The 17,481-nt window shown below is 40.2% G+C and overlaps 1 protein-coding gene across 3 annotated transcripts; it reads left to right on the top strand.

Moving 5' to 3' along the window:
- Positions 1-6,212: 6,212 nt before the first annotated feature.
- Positions 6,213-17,262, top strand: eno1a (enolase 1a, (alpha)). 3 transcript variants are annotated; one of them, XM_074645053.1, is made up of 12 exons: positions 6,213-6,363; positions 9,282-9,376; positions 11,843-11,938; positions 12,084-12,142; positions 12,884-12,953; positions 13,691-13,824; positions 13,973-14,195; positions 14,607-14,804; positions 15,483-15,684; positions 15,780-15,888; positions 16,017-16,075; positions 16,746-17,262. In XM_074645053.1, the coding sequence occupies exons 2-12, from the start codon at positions 9,292-9,294 to the stop codon at positions 16,807-16,809; spliced, it is 1,299 nt and encodes a 432-aa protein (XP_074501154.1). In that variant the 5' UTR covers positions 6,213-6,363; positions 9,282-9,291; the 3' UTR covers positions 16,810-17,262. The 3 variants fall into 3 exon arrangements, with proteins under 3 accessions (XP_074501154.1, XP_074501152.1, XP_074501153.1); XM_074645051.1 differs by lacking the exon at positions 12,084-12,142 and adding an exon at positions 12,426-12,484 and having other exon boundaries at positions 6,214-6,363; XM_074645052.1 differs by lacking the exons at positions 6,213-6,363; positions 12,084-12,142 and adding exons at positions 9,028-9,194; positions 12,426-12,484.
- Positions 17,263-17,481: the final 219 nt, after the last annotated feature.

The following is a 17,481-nucleotide window of genomic DNA, read 5'->3' on the forward strand; positions in this document are numbered from 1 at the left end:
CTCCTTGTTGGCATATTCATGGTCCCGGGGAAACGTCAGTAGCAAATATCAGATCAAATGTGATGATCTTCACATTTAAATTCTATGCATTGATTAGTTTGATGTCAGAAGATAGATCAATATTGTTTATAGATTATTTCTGTCCATCCTAACTCATTAATCATTATATTAGCATTGTGAAAGACACTATTGCCTATTAAGGTCTTGAACAGGACTCGATTTGCTCTGGATTCGGTCTTAACTGGACCTGGTCTTGGACTTGACTTGGACTCGATTAAGTTGGACTCGACTAGAGCCTTCAGTCATTCAGTATTTACAGTAACTCCCAGAGAAGAAGTCATTGTTGCACAACTACAGTTTGATCTACACAGCAGTGAGATGGGAGGAAACTTTGTCAGCTGTGATGATTAAATCAGCGAAAACATCAACTCATCAAAGACAACAAATGTCACATAGATAAATAGAAAATATGTGCTTATAAATGTTTATCTGCATTTATTACCTCCGCCAAGGCCGAAGGCCTAGGAGGGAGGTTATGTGTTCACCGGCGTTGGTTTGTTGGTTTGTCTGTTAGCAGGATAACTCCAAAAGTCCGCAATGGATTTTAATGAAATTTTCTAGAGGGATGGGGTGTTGCACAATGAACAATTTATTAGATTTTGGTGGCGATCCGGAACAACTGTAGAATCGGCGTTTTTTCACATTAAATTAGGTGAAATTAAAGTTGACTTCGACCAAAGCACACTTGGTGATTGTTGGAAAGAGTAACGACGACGGTTTATGTGAGTTTTATTTTGTTTCTGTCCAGTTTGAGTGATGTGTTTTACGTTGCTCCGCTACGTTCAGCTGATCTCAACATCAACAAAAATACACCTGGATGATGGCGCAAGCTGAACGGAGAGGGGGGCGGAGGTCTGCGCTCTCCGAGTGCCATTCTAGTTCAAACATGTGGTCGCCACACATACAACAACAAACAATTACATACACACATGCAAACACATATTGGTGATAGTTAAGAGATTCATTATGCTTAGGAAGTGTTAACAGCTGGTAGCTCAAAGTAACGGCTGGCTGGCCGTACTCCACACATTTCTTTCATCTGCAACACATCAGCTGTGAATTCTTTTGTTATTTTGTGGTTAACAACTGTCTTGACACCAATCCGCCCCTAACTCAAGTGCAATGTTTGTATTTTTTATGTTATAGCACATTTACGTTGTTATTTACTGTATCTTTCTATGTTCAAATCTTGGGTACCTGTTTTCTGCTCCACATTGCACATATTGTATTTTTCGAACTATATCATTCAACCGCTTTTTGTAATTCTCTGCTGCTTTGACACAATTTCCCTGCAATCTGAAGCTTATCATAAAGGAACAGTGTGTAACATTTAGGGGGATCTATTAGCAGAAATGGAATATAATATTCATGATTATGTTTTCATTAGTGTATAATCACCTGAAACTAAGAATTGTTGTGTTTTCGTTAGCTTAGAATGAGTCCTTCATATCTACATACATTTTGTGTGTGTGTGTGACAGTCAAATGGCGCAACTGAAAGTGTGCGTAATGTCGCTAGATTTAAATGATAAATTATTAACATTGTCATTTATCTTCTGTCTTTGATGATATTATCAATTTCCTGGAAGTTCCTCTCAGACACAACTATCACACAAATCATGCAAACTCAGATAACAGGGGAAGTTGTGTTTCTTAGAAACACGTGTTAAGAAAGAAAAAGTCATCTGGTCATTCATAGTGACTCCAGTTATTTTGTATACATGAAAGCATACCGGTTGTTGGCTGAGCCGTCCGGACCAGGACATGCACAATATAAAAAGAATTGATGGGTCTTTAATCTTTATTTACTTTTCCTTATGCAGGGTCCACTGAGCGTGAAGGCTGTTTCCAGGAACGCCCTGCTCGCTCAGTTACACACATTCACACCTGGAAGCAGCCCAGTACAGCCACTGAGTCACTGAGAAGCTCCACTGGAGCACATTAGTCTCACATTTAGGGCAGCTTAGCAGCAGCAATGACATTTTCATACTGTATAATTCTCTTAAGGATTAAGGTTGCGGTCTGATATGAATGGTTTGAATACTAAACATCCACATGTTTGACTTGCACATAGATTTTACTGTCAGTGGAAATGTATGCATGTCATATTTCCTGACAATATCTGAGCAAGACTCCAGAGCTGGGGATTTGTCGGAGCCAGAGGGCTTAGATGAAGGAGCCAATTTCTCACGAATACGCAGCAAAGTGAGCCTAGAAAATCAGCAAACCAGCTTTCACTCGGCCTCCACCCGGGCTGCCTGACATCAGAAAGGGCCTGGTGGTGCTTTGGTTACGGGAAACTATTTTGAATTGACTTACAGCAACATGCTACAGATCACCAACTCTCTCGTACCTCCTCACATCCTGGTGCAGCTTTTCTAATGTTGACCAACAGATTAGCAGAGCGGCAGGGCTGCTGCCTCCAACCATTTCACAGCTAGATGGTACGAGTGGGGCCAGAAACAGACACAGAAACATCTCACAGGTGGAAGGCACTCAAGATACCTAACAAACAAGATATATAACATGTTAATTTGTGAGTTTTAGAGCTGCTGAGAGGTGGATTTTGTTATCTTTGGACAGAGCCAAGGTTGATGTCTTTGTGCTAAGCTAAGCTAACCGTCTCCTGGACGTAATTTCATATTAAAGGTCCCATATTCTAAAAAGTGAGATTGTCATGTCTGTTATAGTAAAGCAGGTTTAAGTGCTAGATAAATACTGTGAAAGTATTGAAACCTTCAATATACGGAGAAATACGCACAGCCCGTATTCAGAAATTGTGCGTTTGAAACAAGCTGTCAGGATTTCTGTCCATTTGTGATGTCACAAATATACAATATTTAGACCATTACACAGTTTTAAACATAAATATTCTAAATGTGTCCCAGTTTATTTCTGGTTGCAGTGTATGTGAATGTCATCAGCTGACAGGAAGTAAACATGGACCCAAACTGTTGCCTAGCAACGCAATTCCGTTGCAATTCCGTTGAAATGAGCTAAAACGGAGCGTTTCCGACAGAGGGTAAATACAGGCATATTCAGGCAGACAGTATGAGGAAAATAAAGTTGTTTTTTTTACATTATAGCATGTTAACATGTTCTAGTAGAAACACAAAATACAGGTATGAACCTGACAATGAGCACGATATGGGACCTTTAACCATACAGACATAAGAGTGGTATCAATCTAGATAGGAGAAAGAGTCTACATGAAGTTTATTTTGTGACATTTCCTCATTGCTGCCAACATACCTGTGCTTTAATTCACCAGCTCATTCAGAAAATACATTTGAATTAAAAAGAAAATACAATTTATTTTGGGGGATTTACTGGATAAAAACACTGAATCAATAAATTCCTCTATTCTCATATTTATAATGAACTCCAACTTCCAAACATGCATACACATCTGCTGTAGGCTCTTGTGGCCTTTTTTTAATGAGAGCATGCGGGCAGCAGATGGCGCCGTTGTATATAACACTGACCGAGAGAGTCTCAAGGTCATTGCAGCAGCTTTCATCACACTGGAGCTCTGATCTGCCGCCATGGATGCTGCACTCAGTGCACTCAGTTCACTCAGTTCACTCAGTGCACCGCGCAGCTGCAGGAAACCCTCATATGAGACATCATGTGTCGAGGGGGAAACCCACTATTCACTCATGTTGAGACTCATTATTGCAATGTCCACGTGCATTACCGGTGCAGCAGTCACTCTTTGCAATACAGAAATGCGCAAATATTCATGCAAGTACTTCTACATTTTCATACATAGGAAAAATATACTTTAAATTTTAATAAGGCTAATGAATATTCAAAGTAGGGCTGTCAAAGTTAACGCGATAATAACACGTTAACGCTTTAATGCCACTAATTTCTTTAATGCATTAATGCAATCGATATTTCAGAGGTTGTAGCGGGCTCAGTTTTAAAGCTAGAATGAAGATACTGGTATCATATGAAACTACAAAACCTAAGGTATCCATCGGTACAAACCATGTCATACTAGGAGGTTAAATAACGCTCCAAACTTACACTACATTTTGGGGAGGAAAAACTGACATGGCCATTTTCAAAGGGGCCCCTTGACCTCTGACCTCAAGATGTGTGAATGAAAATGGGTTCTATGGGTACCCACGAGTCTCCCCTTTACAGACATGCCCACTTTATGATAATCACATGCAGTTTGGGGCAAGTCATAGTCAAGTCAGCACACTGACACACTGACAGCTGTTGTTGCCTGTTGGGCTGCAGTTTGCCATGTTATGATTAAAGCATATTATTTATGCTAAATGCAGTACCTGTGAGGGTTTCTGGACAATATTTGTCATTGTTTTGTGTTGTTAATTGTTTTCCAATAATAATTATATACATACATTTGCACAAAGCAGCATATTTACCCACTCCCATGTTGATAAGAGTATTAAATACTTGACAAATCTCCCTTTAAGGTACATTTTGAACAGATAAAAAAGGTGCGATTAATCGTGATTAACTATGGACAATCAATCATGCGATAAGCAGATGAAGAGATGTCTATATTTAGGCTAAAACGGCATGCATTTGGTTGAATAGTGAACGTTTTTAGATTATATATCGCCTAATTGTTAGTGTTTCAACAGCATTTATATAGTCTATATTTTATGGTGCTGTAAAAAAAATTTATTAGTAATTATTAAAATACTGTTGAAACATCAGTAAGTTTTTGTAGTTCATTTTCAACCAGTTTTACTCTAAATATCTGGACATCTCTGACCTGCAAACATCATATCATCGTCTGATCTTATACAAAAAACACACGCCTTTTTTTAAAATTTATATTCCTAATGGGAAAATAGAAATCAGTGCCAAGAAACGTGACCGCAAGTGACATGTGACCAACAACGAGCCACTGCATCAGAGATCCTGCCTGCTGCTCTGCACGTACTCACACTGCGTCATCTCTCCGCAGAGCACTGCCTCTCTCATCCTTATGCACAAAAAACACTACATTTCCCATAATTCACCTCGATTAAAAAAACACTCTTTCTATGTGTCTTTATGTATTCTTTATAAATAAAAGGGATGCTTTAGAAAGATGCTTTTAAAACATCTGCAACCTCCTCGCCATCATCATTATGGGATGTCTGTACCGTCTGAAGGTGAACGTGCATCCTCCTGCCTCGTGAGGAGTCTCAGCCAATAGCGTGGCTCCGTCGCTGCGTTCTAGTGATGTGTCGTCACGAACGAACCGGTTCAAAGAGCCGGCTCTTTTAAGTGAACGATAAGAGCCGGCTCCCGTCCGAGAGACGTTTTTTTCTTTTCTTTACTTAATTCAAGGCAGAATGATAGGACGATCTTCTCCGCGCCACGGGCACTCCATCCACTGACTGTGACTGAATGTTGTGTTAATGACATCCCTGCAACCAATCAGGTGATTAAAGACAAGGATCAAACCATCAAGCAGGGAAGGGCGGGGGTACGCGGTGCGCTGATGGTCTACAGGTACAGAGCAGGAGGAAGAGGAGGAGAGAAAGAGTGCGGTGCGTGAATAGTAGACAAGATGAGTGACAGTCGGAAACGAAGCATTATGTAAAATGATGGTATTCTGGAAATTATGAGGTTTAGTATAATTATATTGAATAATTTAAGTGATAGATTCAAGATTCAAGATTCGCTTTATTGTCATTTCACTGAGTATTTGCATACACAGAATGAAACTAAATATTGTTTCTCCCAGCTCCCGTCAGTGCATTAAAAAGGATAGAATAAAAGTATTAAAATTAACATACCTAAAAATAACAATAACATTTTTTTAAAATAAGTAAACGTTTCAGACACAATTTCACACAATTTGCAGTCGTGTTTAGCAGCAGAGAAAAGTGCATTTATGTCCATAGTAAAATGCTGTTTGCATTACTGTTCCAAAAATTGTCTTTGACATGTTACAAGCTTTAAAAACTGTTTCTGTGTTAATGCTGGGGGGTTGGATGTGAGTGTGTGTGTGGGGAGGGGACACAGTCCATTTACAGCCTAACCGCTTGATGATGATATATGTGCACACATACTAATCATAGGTCAAAACTGCGCTAAATTTGTCTGAATCATAAAAGGCAGAAAACGAAGAGCCGTTTGGGAGCCGAAAGAGCCGGCTCTTCTTGGTGAGCTGAGCCAAATGATCTGGATCACTAAAAAGAGCCGTAATTCCCATCACTACTGCGTTCCTTCCGGGTTCCGTCCACTTTATCATCGAGTCCGGAGCGTCACGAGCGTCTTCTCTGCCTGCACGAGAGAGTCAGACAGCACCGTCCTTGCACACAGATAAGAGGTAACTTTATCACCCTTATTACTGCCTTTTATGGGATAATTGTGTTTATTACAACAGTTATTACTGTTTTACAAGCCTTCTCTAAATCAGCATTTGTTATTATAAACTAGTATCTTCTTTTATTAATGTGTACATGATGTTACTCATCCTCTCATCTGCTATATGGTTGATTATAAACAGCTGTTCATCAGTCAGTTGGTGGTTTATGTGTCTTCTTGTATGATGTTGGTAGTTTATAGCTCTGTCTATTTATAACCGTCAGCTGGCTCTCTCTCTCTCCATTTAGGGAGAAAAGGGGCGTCAAGTTGCAGGTTCAACTCCCAGCAGTCTCCTCCATGTGTTAAACTATATTAACTGGTATTAATGTGCTTTATTGTGCAGATATTTAGAGGTCGTGATGGTATGTGAGAGACACTGTCTGGGCTGGTTAGGACTCATGCTGCTGGATCACCAGTTGCTTGCAGCAGACTTGGGGGTGTGTCCACTGGCTGTAGGAAAATTACTGAATGTAGTATATTACACTCTGGTCAGGGTACTTTATTTGTACCCAGAAGTTCATTTAGTTTGCAGTTAAAAAGACAAGGTATCCATCTTGATGTACATTTTACAGCTTACTTTACTTAAGAACAATTTGAGGTACTTATTTTCCATTTTATGCTACTTTATACTTCAACCTCCTATTTCAGGAGCATATATTGTATTAATCTGACGACTAGAATGACTATGCAGATCAAACTTTTATAGATAAACAACTATATATGAACTAGTAGTATTATTAGTAGTAGTAAAAGTAGTAGTAGTAGTAGTATTGTTAAAATTTGCTCTACCTCAACCAACTTTAACATCAAAATACTGCTCACATACATACATGAAAGGAAATTACTTTTTTCTCATAAAGTTATGACTTTATTTTTGTAATATTACGTCTTTTTTTTCTTGAGATAGTATGACTTTATTCTGATTAAATTATGACTTTTTTCTCGTAATATTACAACTTTCTTTTTGTAAAGTTATGACTTTATTCTCTTAATATTACAACTTTTTTTCTTGAATTAGTATGACTTTATTCTCATTAAATAGCGACTTTTTTCTCATAATATTCTGACTTTATTCTCTCGATTTACTCCGTCATAGTTCTACACCTTGAGACACTAAACCTGTCTTTAAAGATAAGTTTCCAAACCATGACACCAAAGAAAAAGACCAAATTGATTCAATAAAAGCACGATAAAATAAGGTTAATCATGGTTTTGTCAATGTGAAAATAGCCCAGTTTCCTAAAGCAAAAGAGACAGTGTGTCTCTTTGTGATGGTTATAGTAATTTCTCTACTTAACAGACTACTTGAAGATACTTTTAACAAGTCATTTCAGTTAGATAGATTGTAAGTTTATTATTACTGTAAAGGCATTTTGAATGAATACTTATTAAACTGATTATTAACACACATGTATGCCTTGCTGGCAGTTTCTAATGTAGCCTAATTGAGGATCAAGCCAGACTAACATGCACAGACACACACAGACACACATATCAGGTATCAATCCTCAATTATTTATTTATCTGGGGGCCATTTTGTGCAGCCTTGCTCTCCACGTTTGCAATGATCTGGCAAAAAAAAAGGAAAGAAGTTTACTGTACTGTGCATGGAGACATCCATGACAGAAATATAGTGTATGTAGGCTACTATACAGTATATACCGAATACATTCTCCATGAAGCAATCAATCATTAGGTTTATAAAATGTCAGGAAAAAGTTAAAAATATACATAACAATTTCTTCAAATAGCTTTTTTTGTACGACGAGCAGTCCAAAGCCCAACGAGACTTAGTTTATTATCTCAAAAGATAGAATAGAAAATACTTTATTGTCTGCTTTTTAACATGTTTTTCTATAAATTCCTTGTTTTTATATTAACAAAAGAAGCCCAAACTCTTAAATGTTATCTAAACACAACTTTACAAGAACTTTGCCCAGATAAAACAGGCTAAACTTGGTAAAAACGTTATTTTAATGGACAATTAGTCAATAGTATTAGTATTGATGTCCAACACCCAGTGAAGTGTCAAATATTTCCATTTAGCTAAAGAAGAGGGTCAGTGTGGGTGTTTAGGTGATTTCTGCCTCTAGGCTGTAGCCTGTGGTAAGTTTCCACACAGACATGGAGGATTTTCCATTGATTCGGGACTCTAGTTATAACTATGCAGGCTGTACTCAAAGTTCAGTCATGCATGCAGAGGGTAGATGAGCAAGTTAGTGCATGAAGTTAGATAAAGCAAATGAAAATCAATAGCTCAGCAGGCGTCACGGCCAGACTGTGTGGTTTAAAACAATCTCTGACCTCCACTACTGGAATTTGCAGAGATAACGGAGGCTCCGTGAGATTACAGCAGGCCTTTAACCCGTATCAGTACAGTACAACTGGGACAAAAAGAAGCCAAGCATGTATTGTGCAACGTCATTCACCTATTGTTGCTTATAGTGACCTTTCACTACTGCTATCAAAAGTTCCCTGTTTGACTCAACTCAGTTTTGCAAGCTTTGTGCAACGCTGTGTCCTAATCTGATATATTGAGTAAACTGAACGGACTTGCAGAGATTTTTTTTTTTGCTGCAGAAGCCACGCCTTTCTGTGAGTAATATATCTGCTTTGTTGGCCAGCCTCCGTCAGTCGGTTCAGGGGCTGTGCACGGCTCACATATATGTTTAATTAGAGAATCCATTAGATGGTTTATTGCCTCCAAACTTGAGCTATAAATTAGATTACATTTATGTCATTGAGCATTTGAATTATTGCCAACTCACCGTTTTGACTTGGAGCTTTAATTCAGTAAGTAACAGAGTTACCGCCGTCTGTCTGCTCGTCCTTGAGGAATAAAACTTTACTGACGTCTCTTCTCTGTCGTTTCATCTGCAGATCCAGAACCATGTCCATCCTGAAGATTCACGCTCGCGAGATTTTTGACTCCCGTGGAAACCCCACTGTGGAGGTTGACCTGTACACCAAGAAAGGTACTGTATCATTAATAATATATATCCTTTCATCTATTTCATGAGTTTATAAAGTGTGGTACAACTTGATACAGAAGACCATAGTTATAAATCAAACTTTAGTGCTTGTTCAGCCTCTACACATTAACATGCTATTTAGTACGCCAGAACAGTATGTGAGACTTTTTAGTATGTCCGAAACCTTATTAGTAGGGCTGTCAATCGATTAAAATATTTAATTGCATTAATCACAGGATTGTCTATAGTTAATCACAATTAATCGCAAATGAATCACGCATTTTTTATCTGTTCATAATGTACCTTAAAAGGAGATTTTTCAAGTATTTAATACTCTTATCAACATGGGAGTGGGCAAATATGCTGCTTTATGCAAATGTATGTATATATTTATTATTGGAAATCAATTAACAACACAAAACAATGACAAATATTGTCCAGAAACCCTCACAGGTACTGCATTTAGCATAAAAAATATGCTCAAATCATAACATGGCAAACTGCAGCCCAACAGGCAACAACAGCTGTCAGTGTGTCAGTGTGCTGACTTGACTATGACTTGCCCCAAACTGCATGTGATTATCATAAAGTGGGCATGTCGGTAAAGGGGAGACTCGTGGGTACCCATAGAACCCATTTACATTCACATATCTGGAAGTCAGAGGTCAAGGGACCCCTTTGAAAATGGCCATGCCAGTTTTTCCTCAACACAATTTAGTACAAGTTTGGAGCGTTATTTAGCGAGTATGACATGGTTGGTACCAATGTATTCCTTAGATTTTTTAGTTTTATACGATGCCAGCATGTTCACTCTAGCCATATAGTGCATAGTATGTGATTTTGGACGCAACCATTGTTTAACAGGTTATTTTTCCCATAGTCTAGTGTTAAAAAAGTTAACAAAAATCGCAACATCGAATTGCAATACTTAAAAATAACAATACATATCGAATCGGCACCCAAGTATCGCGTCGTCCCAGCCCTTCAATGTAGAGATGTCGTGTAAAGTAAATCTACAGGATGCTTCCCTCCCCTTCACCTGATTGTATGCTGCTGAGCATAAAACATGTAAACCCTGCAGTGTTTGACACGTCTGCCTACAGTTTTATTCAATTAACTAATGGCTCGACTGTGATTGAAGTTTTCTGGCGAGCTGCTCTGTTCTGAGAGCTAAAACAAAGGAGCAGCTCAACCCAAAGAAATGTCCTGAGAATGTTAATGAAGCAACCTGAATGACCACTGACATGGAAGTGAGTGTCTGCGCTGCCTCTAACACATCGGCTGGATATCGACTGCTCTGTTCTGCAGCCCTGTCGTCTCTTCATTCGGTTGTTTTGCTAAACGTGCTCCAGTTTACTGTAAATAGCACCTTTTCATTCCTGTTTTTTTTCTGACAGGATTCCCTTTTAAGTCTGCCAGCAGGCCTGTTTTGGCATCATTAACGGCACAGACCGAAGCGGGTGTGCTGCTGCACCCAGAGCACGTCTGTCATAATGTGTTCTGTGTTACGTAACCAGCTTGCCTCTCGGTCACAGTCATGCTAGAAAACCTCCGATGCTTGTTGTTAGAATGATGTAAGATGAATCGCTCTGGTAATCTAGAGAGTCACTGTTACTCTTACAGCTACTAGTTTTGATTTTATTTGGTTTTCATCCAGATAAAATGTTAATAAAATACGATACATCTCAGTTTATATCCTGACGGACTGTCACCGTCTCCCTCAGCTGCATCCAGGTGGTGATGTCTTGATGCAGATGATTTGCTAAACCTCTTGTCTCTAATCCCTAAATCCCCTCAGACTCGTACCATTTCTGCCGGTCCACTGAGCAAACTGAATAGATTTTTGCTCATCCCCAATTTCTCCCCCCTTGGTTGAATCCAAAATGGCTTGGCATCCGTGGGCAACCTCCGCGTCTGAGAAGTGAAGCCGATGCTGAAGTGCCTGACATGTTTGAAAATGTTGCATGTGTCCCCATTCATGCAAACTCAAATTAACTTTGTCGCAAGTCCACAACCTTAGTCTAGTGGCCAACTTCCGGTTCTGAAAGGTGAAGCCTTGGTATCCTTCCACAAATGCACTGCACATGCTCAGTTGGCAGCTTGTCTCTCCCTGTTACATCACAGCCTTCTGCAGCACAGCCAGTACAACTCCCTCCACACATGCTTTAATTCTCTCTGTGGACAGAATAACGATGGACAGTGGGAGTGCCTTTAGCTGATTGGATGGGGTCCCCTCGTGCCTTTTACATGCTGTAGCTCCTTAAATACCAAGCAGCTCGTCCTGCTCTTAATGCCCTATCAGACATGTATAAACATCACATAGTAATCACATAGTTTACAGTCATGGGTGTCATGGTAATGCCTGACCTGGACAATTCCATTTCAATATTGATCAAACTGCAGTTTGTCTTGTTGGACATGACTCAGCACTTCAGGAAATGAATGCAAAATGTCCTCTGTGTCTCCAAGGTCTTTTCAGAGCTGCAGTGCCCAGCGGCGCCTCCACCGGCATCTACGAGGCTCTGGAGCTCCGTGACAATGACAAAACACGCTACATGGGCAAAGGTACGCCGTCCTCACTGACTCCCCCCTCTATAAACTGTCTGGTTATCTCTGTTCTATTGCTATCTTTCATGTCATTTCAACACCACTATATATATTCTGTCGTCTCTTCCTTCTTCATTTCCTCCATCTTTCTTCCTCCTGTTAGGAGTCAAAAGAGCAGTTAAATATGTAAATGAATTCTTGGCCCCTGCATTGTGTAACCAGGTAAATAAAGTGTGAGATAACAGGATGACTCTCTTACATATCGGCGTGCGCAGCAGCATGAAGAATGGCTTTGCCTTTGGAAACTAACCTTGACGGGCACAAACAGATGTTCACAGATCTAAAAATAATAAAGAGCACAATCAAAGACAGCTAAATAATATTTTACTTGTCAGAATTACTCATTCATCCATTGGATGAGATGCTCTGTGGTCATCTGTGTCGCCTGCTCTGCATGGTCCTCTGCTGTCCTCTGGGTCAGTTATGGTCTGCTTGTCCCTTGCAGGTGTCTCAAAAGCGGTTGAGAATATCAATAAAACAATTGCACCTGCACTGGTTAGCAAGGTAGGACCATTTATTGTTTGACTAATATTAATGTGTGCTTATGTTAAAAAACTCAAATCAATGAATCAGCTTCTTGATTTAATTATTTATATATCTTGAAAATAATTACACAAATATATTGGTAGCATTGGCAGCAGTACTGACGAAATGACTAACTGTATGATTTTAAAACAAGCGGTAAGACATGTTGAGCTGCTGTTGTTTCTATTTTACATTGACCTTTGCATTTTTAACAATTATAGATCTAAAGTGTCTATAAACCATTATCAGATACATGCTGTGATCATTCTAACATTATTTGAGTGTGTTGTTCTAAACTATCGAGTCAGAATTAAACCAAGTTAATCTTTTATTTCCAAACGTACAATATAACTTGTCATGTTTTTTATCCAAATCCAGGATGTGAATGTTAAGGACCAGGGCAAGATCGACAAGCTGATGCTCGACATGGATGGCACAGAAAACAAGTGTAAGACGCTTCTTCATGTACATGTACAGTATATTAGGGATGCACAATATGGATTTGATGAGAATTACCTGCTTCTCATGGCCGATACAATAACCGATAATTTCACATTTCTTTGTTAAAAAAAAAGTTCATTACCTGTAGTTTATTATGCACACCTGACGTGGATGACTTATTAATAATAATAATAATAACAATAATAATAATAATACATTTTATTTGGTGGTGCCTTTCAGGACACCTAAGGACATATATACATACTATATATATATATATATATATATATAGTATATAGATACTGTATATACATTCACATTATGTATAAATGTGAAACGGAAACTTGCTGTGCGACTCTAGAGCTGTCAGTGTTGTCGTAAATTGACAATGACTGATTAGTGCCAGGAATCTAAACTGACTGCTGAGTCATACTACTACTACTACTAATACTAATACTTTTGAGTGTCTATTATTTAGGAAGTAATGAATGAGTGGACGAGGGAGTAATTTATGACACAGACAGAAATATGAATATTGAATAAAATACCACAGAAACATCAATAGGCACTCGTGCATTTATGCATTTATGCAACAGGAAAGTCAGTTATAACCTACTTTATTTCAAGGTTATGCCTTATTGATTTTTTTTGCCTAATTAGTTTAGAAAATACTCAATGAAGAATATAGATATCAGAAGACATCATATTTCATATATTGAAATATCTGTGTGTACCCTCCCTCAGCTAAGTTTGGTGCTAACGCCATCCTGGGCGTCTCCCTGGCTGTGTGCAAGGCTGGTGCAGCAGAGAAGGGCGTCCCCCTCTACCGCCACATCGCTGACCTGGCTGGCAACCCTGAAGTCATCCTCCCTGTCCCTGTGAGCATGACGGAGAATTACCTCTAGAGACCTCTTACTGCTAATAGGCCTAACAGACGTGAACCGTTAATGTTTGATCCAAAGAGTCGTTAATTCAGTCGTGATTCCATTAAGGCTGAAAGGCGATCCTCTCTCCGCTTCCTTCCAGGCTTTCAACGTCATCAACGGCGGCTCTCACGCTGGCAACAAGCTGGCCATGCAGGAGTTCATGATCCTGCCCGTTGGAGCCAGCACCTTCAAGGAGGCCATGCGTATCGGTGCCGAGGTCTACCACAGCCTGAAGAACGTCATCAAGGAGAAGTACGGCCAGGACGCCACTAATGTAGGAGACGAGGGAGGCTTCGCCCCAAACATCCTGGAGAACAAAGAAGGTGAGAGGAAACATTAAATCCGAGCTGTTTAACAATAACAGTTTCATTACAAGCCGACACCTGCTTGTTATTTTAGGACTCTGTTGTTGGGTTGTTGTCATTTTTGAGGGAAGAGTTGTTACTGTACGACTCGTCAAAAGGGTCTTGAAAGCATTACATTCTTAGACCTCTCAGGGAAGCACTACAGTTATCATGTCACTCTTTGGCCGACATATGGTTTCTAAATTAAGGTCTCAACTTCGTAACGAATGCCCTGACTGCCAGCCTCTGACTCCAGTGTCAGGTCAAGCTGCTGATATGGCAGAAATGCCCCACTGGACCGGCAGAGTCTTAAGTGGTGACTCATTTACGAAAAGTGACTGTTTAGATTTTATTAGCTTCATCTCTTGTCACATTGTTTTTCTGTCTCAGCTCTGGAGCTGCTGAAGAACGCCATTGCCAAGGCCGGCTACACCGACAAGATCGTCATTGGCATGGATGTGGCCGCCTCTGAGTTCTACAAGGGCGGGAAGTACGACCTGGACTTCAAGTCTCCCGACGACCCCAGCCGCTACATCTCCCCCGACAAGCTGGCTGACCTCTACAGGAGCTTTGTCAAAGATTACCCCGGTGGGTTTCTAACACAAAACTCCTACTGCTCACTGTTTCCAAAGATATTATAGAGATACATTAAATACAACCAGATAAAGACAAAGCATGAAGGACAGACTCAGATAATACATGCGAGGACATATACAAACAACATAATGGGCCTATGCAATATAGTATAAATAGAACCATATGTACATACGCTGTCCGTGTCTGCAAATGTAATGTTTTGGTTCACTCACTGCTCTCATAAGCATCTCTTTCATCCACAGTAGGCGGCTGTTTTCAGCAAAAATTAAAAACAGAAAACCGCTGTACACTACTGTTAAAGTCAGCAGCTGGCTGGTGAACATAGAGCAGCATTTAGCGGCTGGTTTCTGCTGCCATCAAGTGGTCAAAAACATGAGTTATTGCAGGTTTAAGGTTTCTGTAGATCAGTGGTTACCAACCTTTTTCCTTAAGGGACCCCTTTTTTATGTGACACATTTTATGGATATTTCATATTATATTCAATTCATCACAATAACAGTACAGATCAACTTATAAACTGGTTAATTAACCCCCCATGAAGTTTTGGCAACCCCTAGTAGTGGCTGGGAATCAGTGCTGTAGATAATAACTTTTTATATCCGTGGCTTCTGAGACGTTGTTGACATGTTGGATTCATGAATGTCTGTACCGTTACTCTCATCCTAACAGTGGTGTCCATTGAGGACCCCTTTGACCAGGACGACTGGGAGGCGTGGTCCAAATTCACAGCCAGCACCAGCATCCAGGTGGTGGGCGATGACCTCACCGTCACCAACCCCAAACGCATCTCCAAGGGCGTCGCTGAGAAGTCCTGCAACTGCCTGCTGCTGAAGGTCAACCAGATCGGCTCCGTCACAGAGTCCCTGGATGCGTGAGTGTCGATGACAGAGCCGCGTGATCACACTAAATGAAGTACTACATATATAAGCCGGCTAACGGGGCTTAAAATGTGTCTCTTTCTTTTAGCTGCAAGATGGCTCAGAGCAACGGCTGGGGCGTGATGGTCAGCCATCGCTCTGGAGAGACGGAGGACACCTTCATCGCTGACCTGGTGGTCGGTCTCTGCACTGGACAGGTAAAAATATAAGTTTTAATTCTTATTTTAACATTAATTGGCACGACATCACTACTGTTTCAAATTGTACAACGTGTAGCTTTCACATTACAGATTGAGTCTTATATGTCATTTAATTCCTTCCCCAGATCAAGACCGGTGCACCTTGCCGATCTGAGCGCTTGGCCAAGTATAACCAGCTGCTCAGGTGAGTCCAGTCCAAAAACATACGCACACTTCTGATGGCTCAGGGTGCTTTCACAAGCCATAGTCTGTAGTCTGTAGTCTGGCGAGCCATAGTCTGGCGAGTCCGAATTAGAGTGTAATTGATACTTTTGGTTAGTTTTCTATTTAGTTTTGTTCGGTTTCAAAGTGCAAAAATTAATGCGGACCAAATTAAAGAAATAGGGGAACGTGTACGAAGGAGTGAATTTATATTTTTTTGTCTCAAGAGCTGCCACTTCTATGCACCTGACTTTGATATATTGCTGTGAAAGTTTTTTCTCTTTGACTCGGCACTGATCTACTGTGCGCATGAATTCCTTCTCCTTCAGTTTATCTCCAATAAAAATCACTATTTTTGTGGACTTTATTTAGCATATTTTGCATGTACTCAGAGCGGTGGTTTTGGTCCACACCAGAGTACGATTACTACGTTCATAACCGTCCAAACAAACCGCACTGGATTTCAATTTAAGCGGACTAAATGTTGGCTTGTGAAAGCACTCTAAATAAAAGCTTGATCACATCTTTACAGTTCTTTACACTGAACTTTTTTAACAGTATGAGTTCATCGTCCTTAGAGGCACAATATTGCAGATGTTCCCCAGGCTATCGATTCATCTGTTTTAACAAACGTTCATCATTCTCTCCCCCAGGATCGAAGAGGAGCTCGGCGACAAGGCCCGCTTCGCCGGCCAGAACTTCAGGCACCCCATCTGAGCTGATTTAACTCCTCGGGCCTCTGTGTGTTCACTGCTCATAAAGAAAATAACCCCCACACATATATACGCCACACTAGGTTGCCTGCCCTGTCCGGAGAGAGAGAGAAAGATGGAAGAGATGACCGGTGAAAATCCAAGGTCCAAGTCTGCGGTTTCTGTGGCGTGGAGAAAGCTACAGTACGTCCTAGTACTCATCCTCAAAACTATGCTTTAGCTCCTGAATAGTGTCGGTCCCTATGTTCGTGTTAACTGTGTGAGAGATTTCCGTTTAGCTTCTCGTGAGTTGTAGTGATTTTTGGTCCTCTACTGAGTGTGTGAGCTACTGTAAGTGTAGTACGGCTCTGCCTCGAGCAGTGGTGACAGTACTGTATGTGCAATGTGTCGCATCTGACAAGGTCTCGTGTTGCTGTAAGCGTTGGCAGAAATATGTAATAAACAACATAGTATGAAACGTTTTTGTGTTTTCTTATTTATCCACATCATGGGATAGAGCTTCAATTATGTGATCTACTTTAATTTCAGAGATAATAATGATGATTACTGAAGTTAAAGAAGGTTATAATCACAAATCATTTAGGATTCTTGCAGAGAAAGTGAGCGTATCTGCGGTAAAGGGGCCTCCTCCTCTTCAGTGTCTGTGTGATGTAATCTGAGCGCCACCGAGAGGCAG

The sequence above is a fragment of the Sebastes fasciatus genome, chromosome 8 (genome assembly GCF_043250625.1).
Source record: "Sebastes fasciatus isolate fSebFas1 chromosome 8, fSebFas1.pri, whole genome shotgun sequence".
Taxonomy (NCBI): domain Eukaryota; kingdom Metazoa; phylum Chordata; class Actinopteri; order Perciformes; family Sebastidae; genus Sebastes; species Sebastes fasciatus.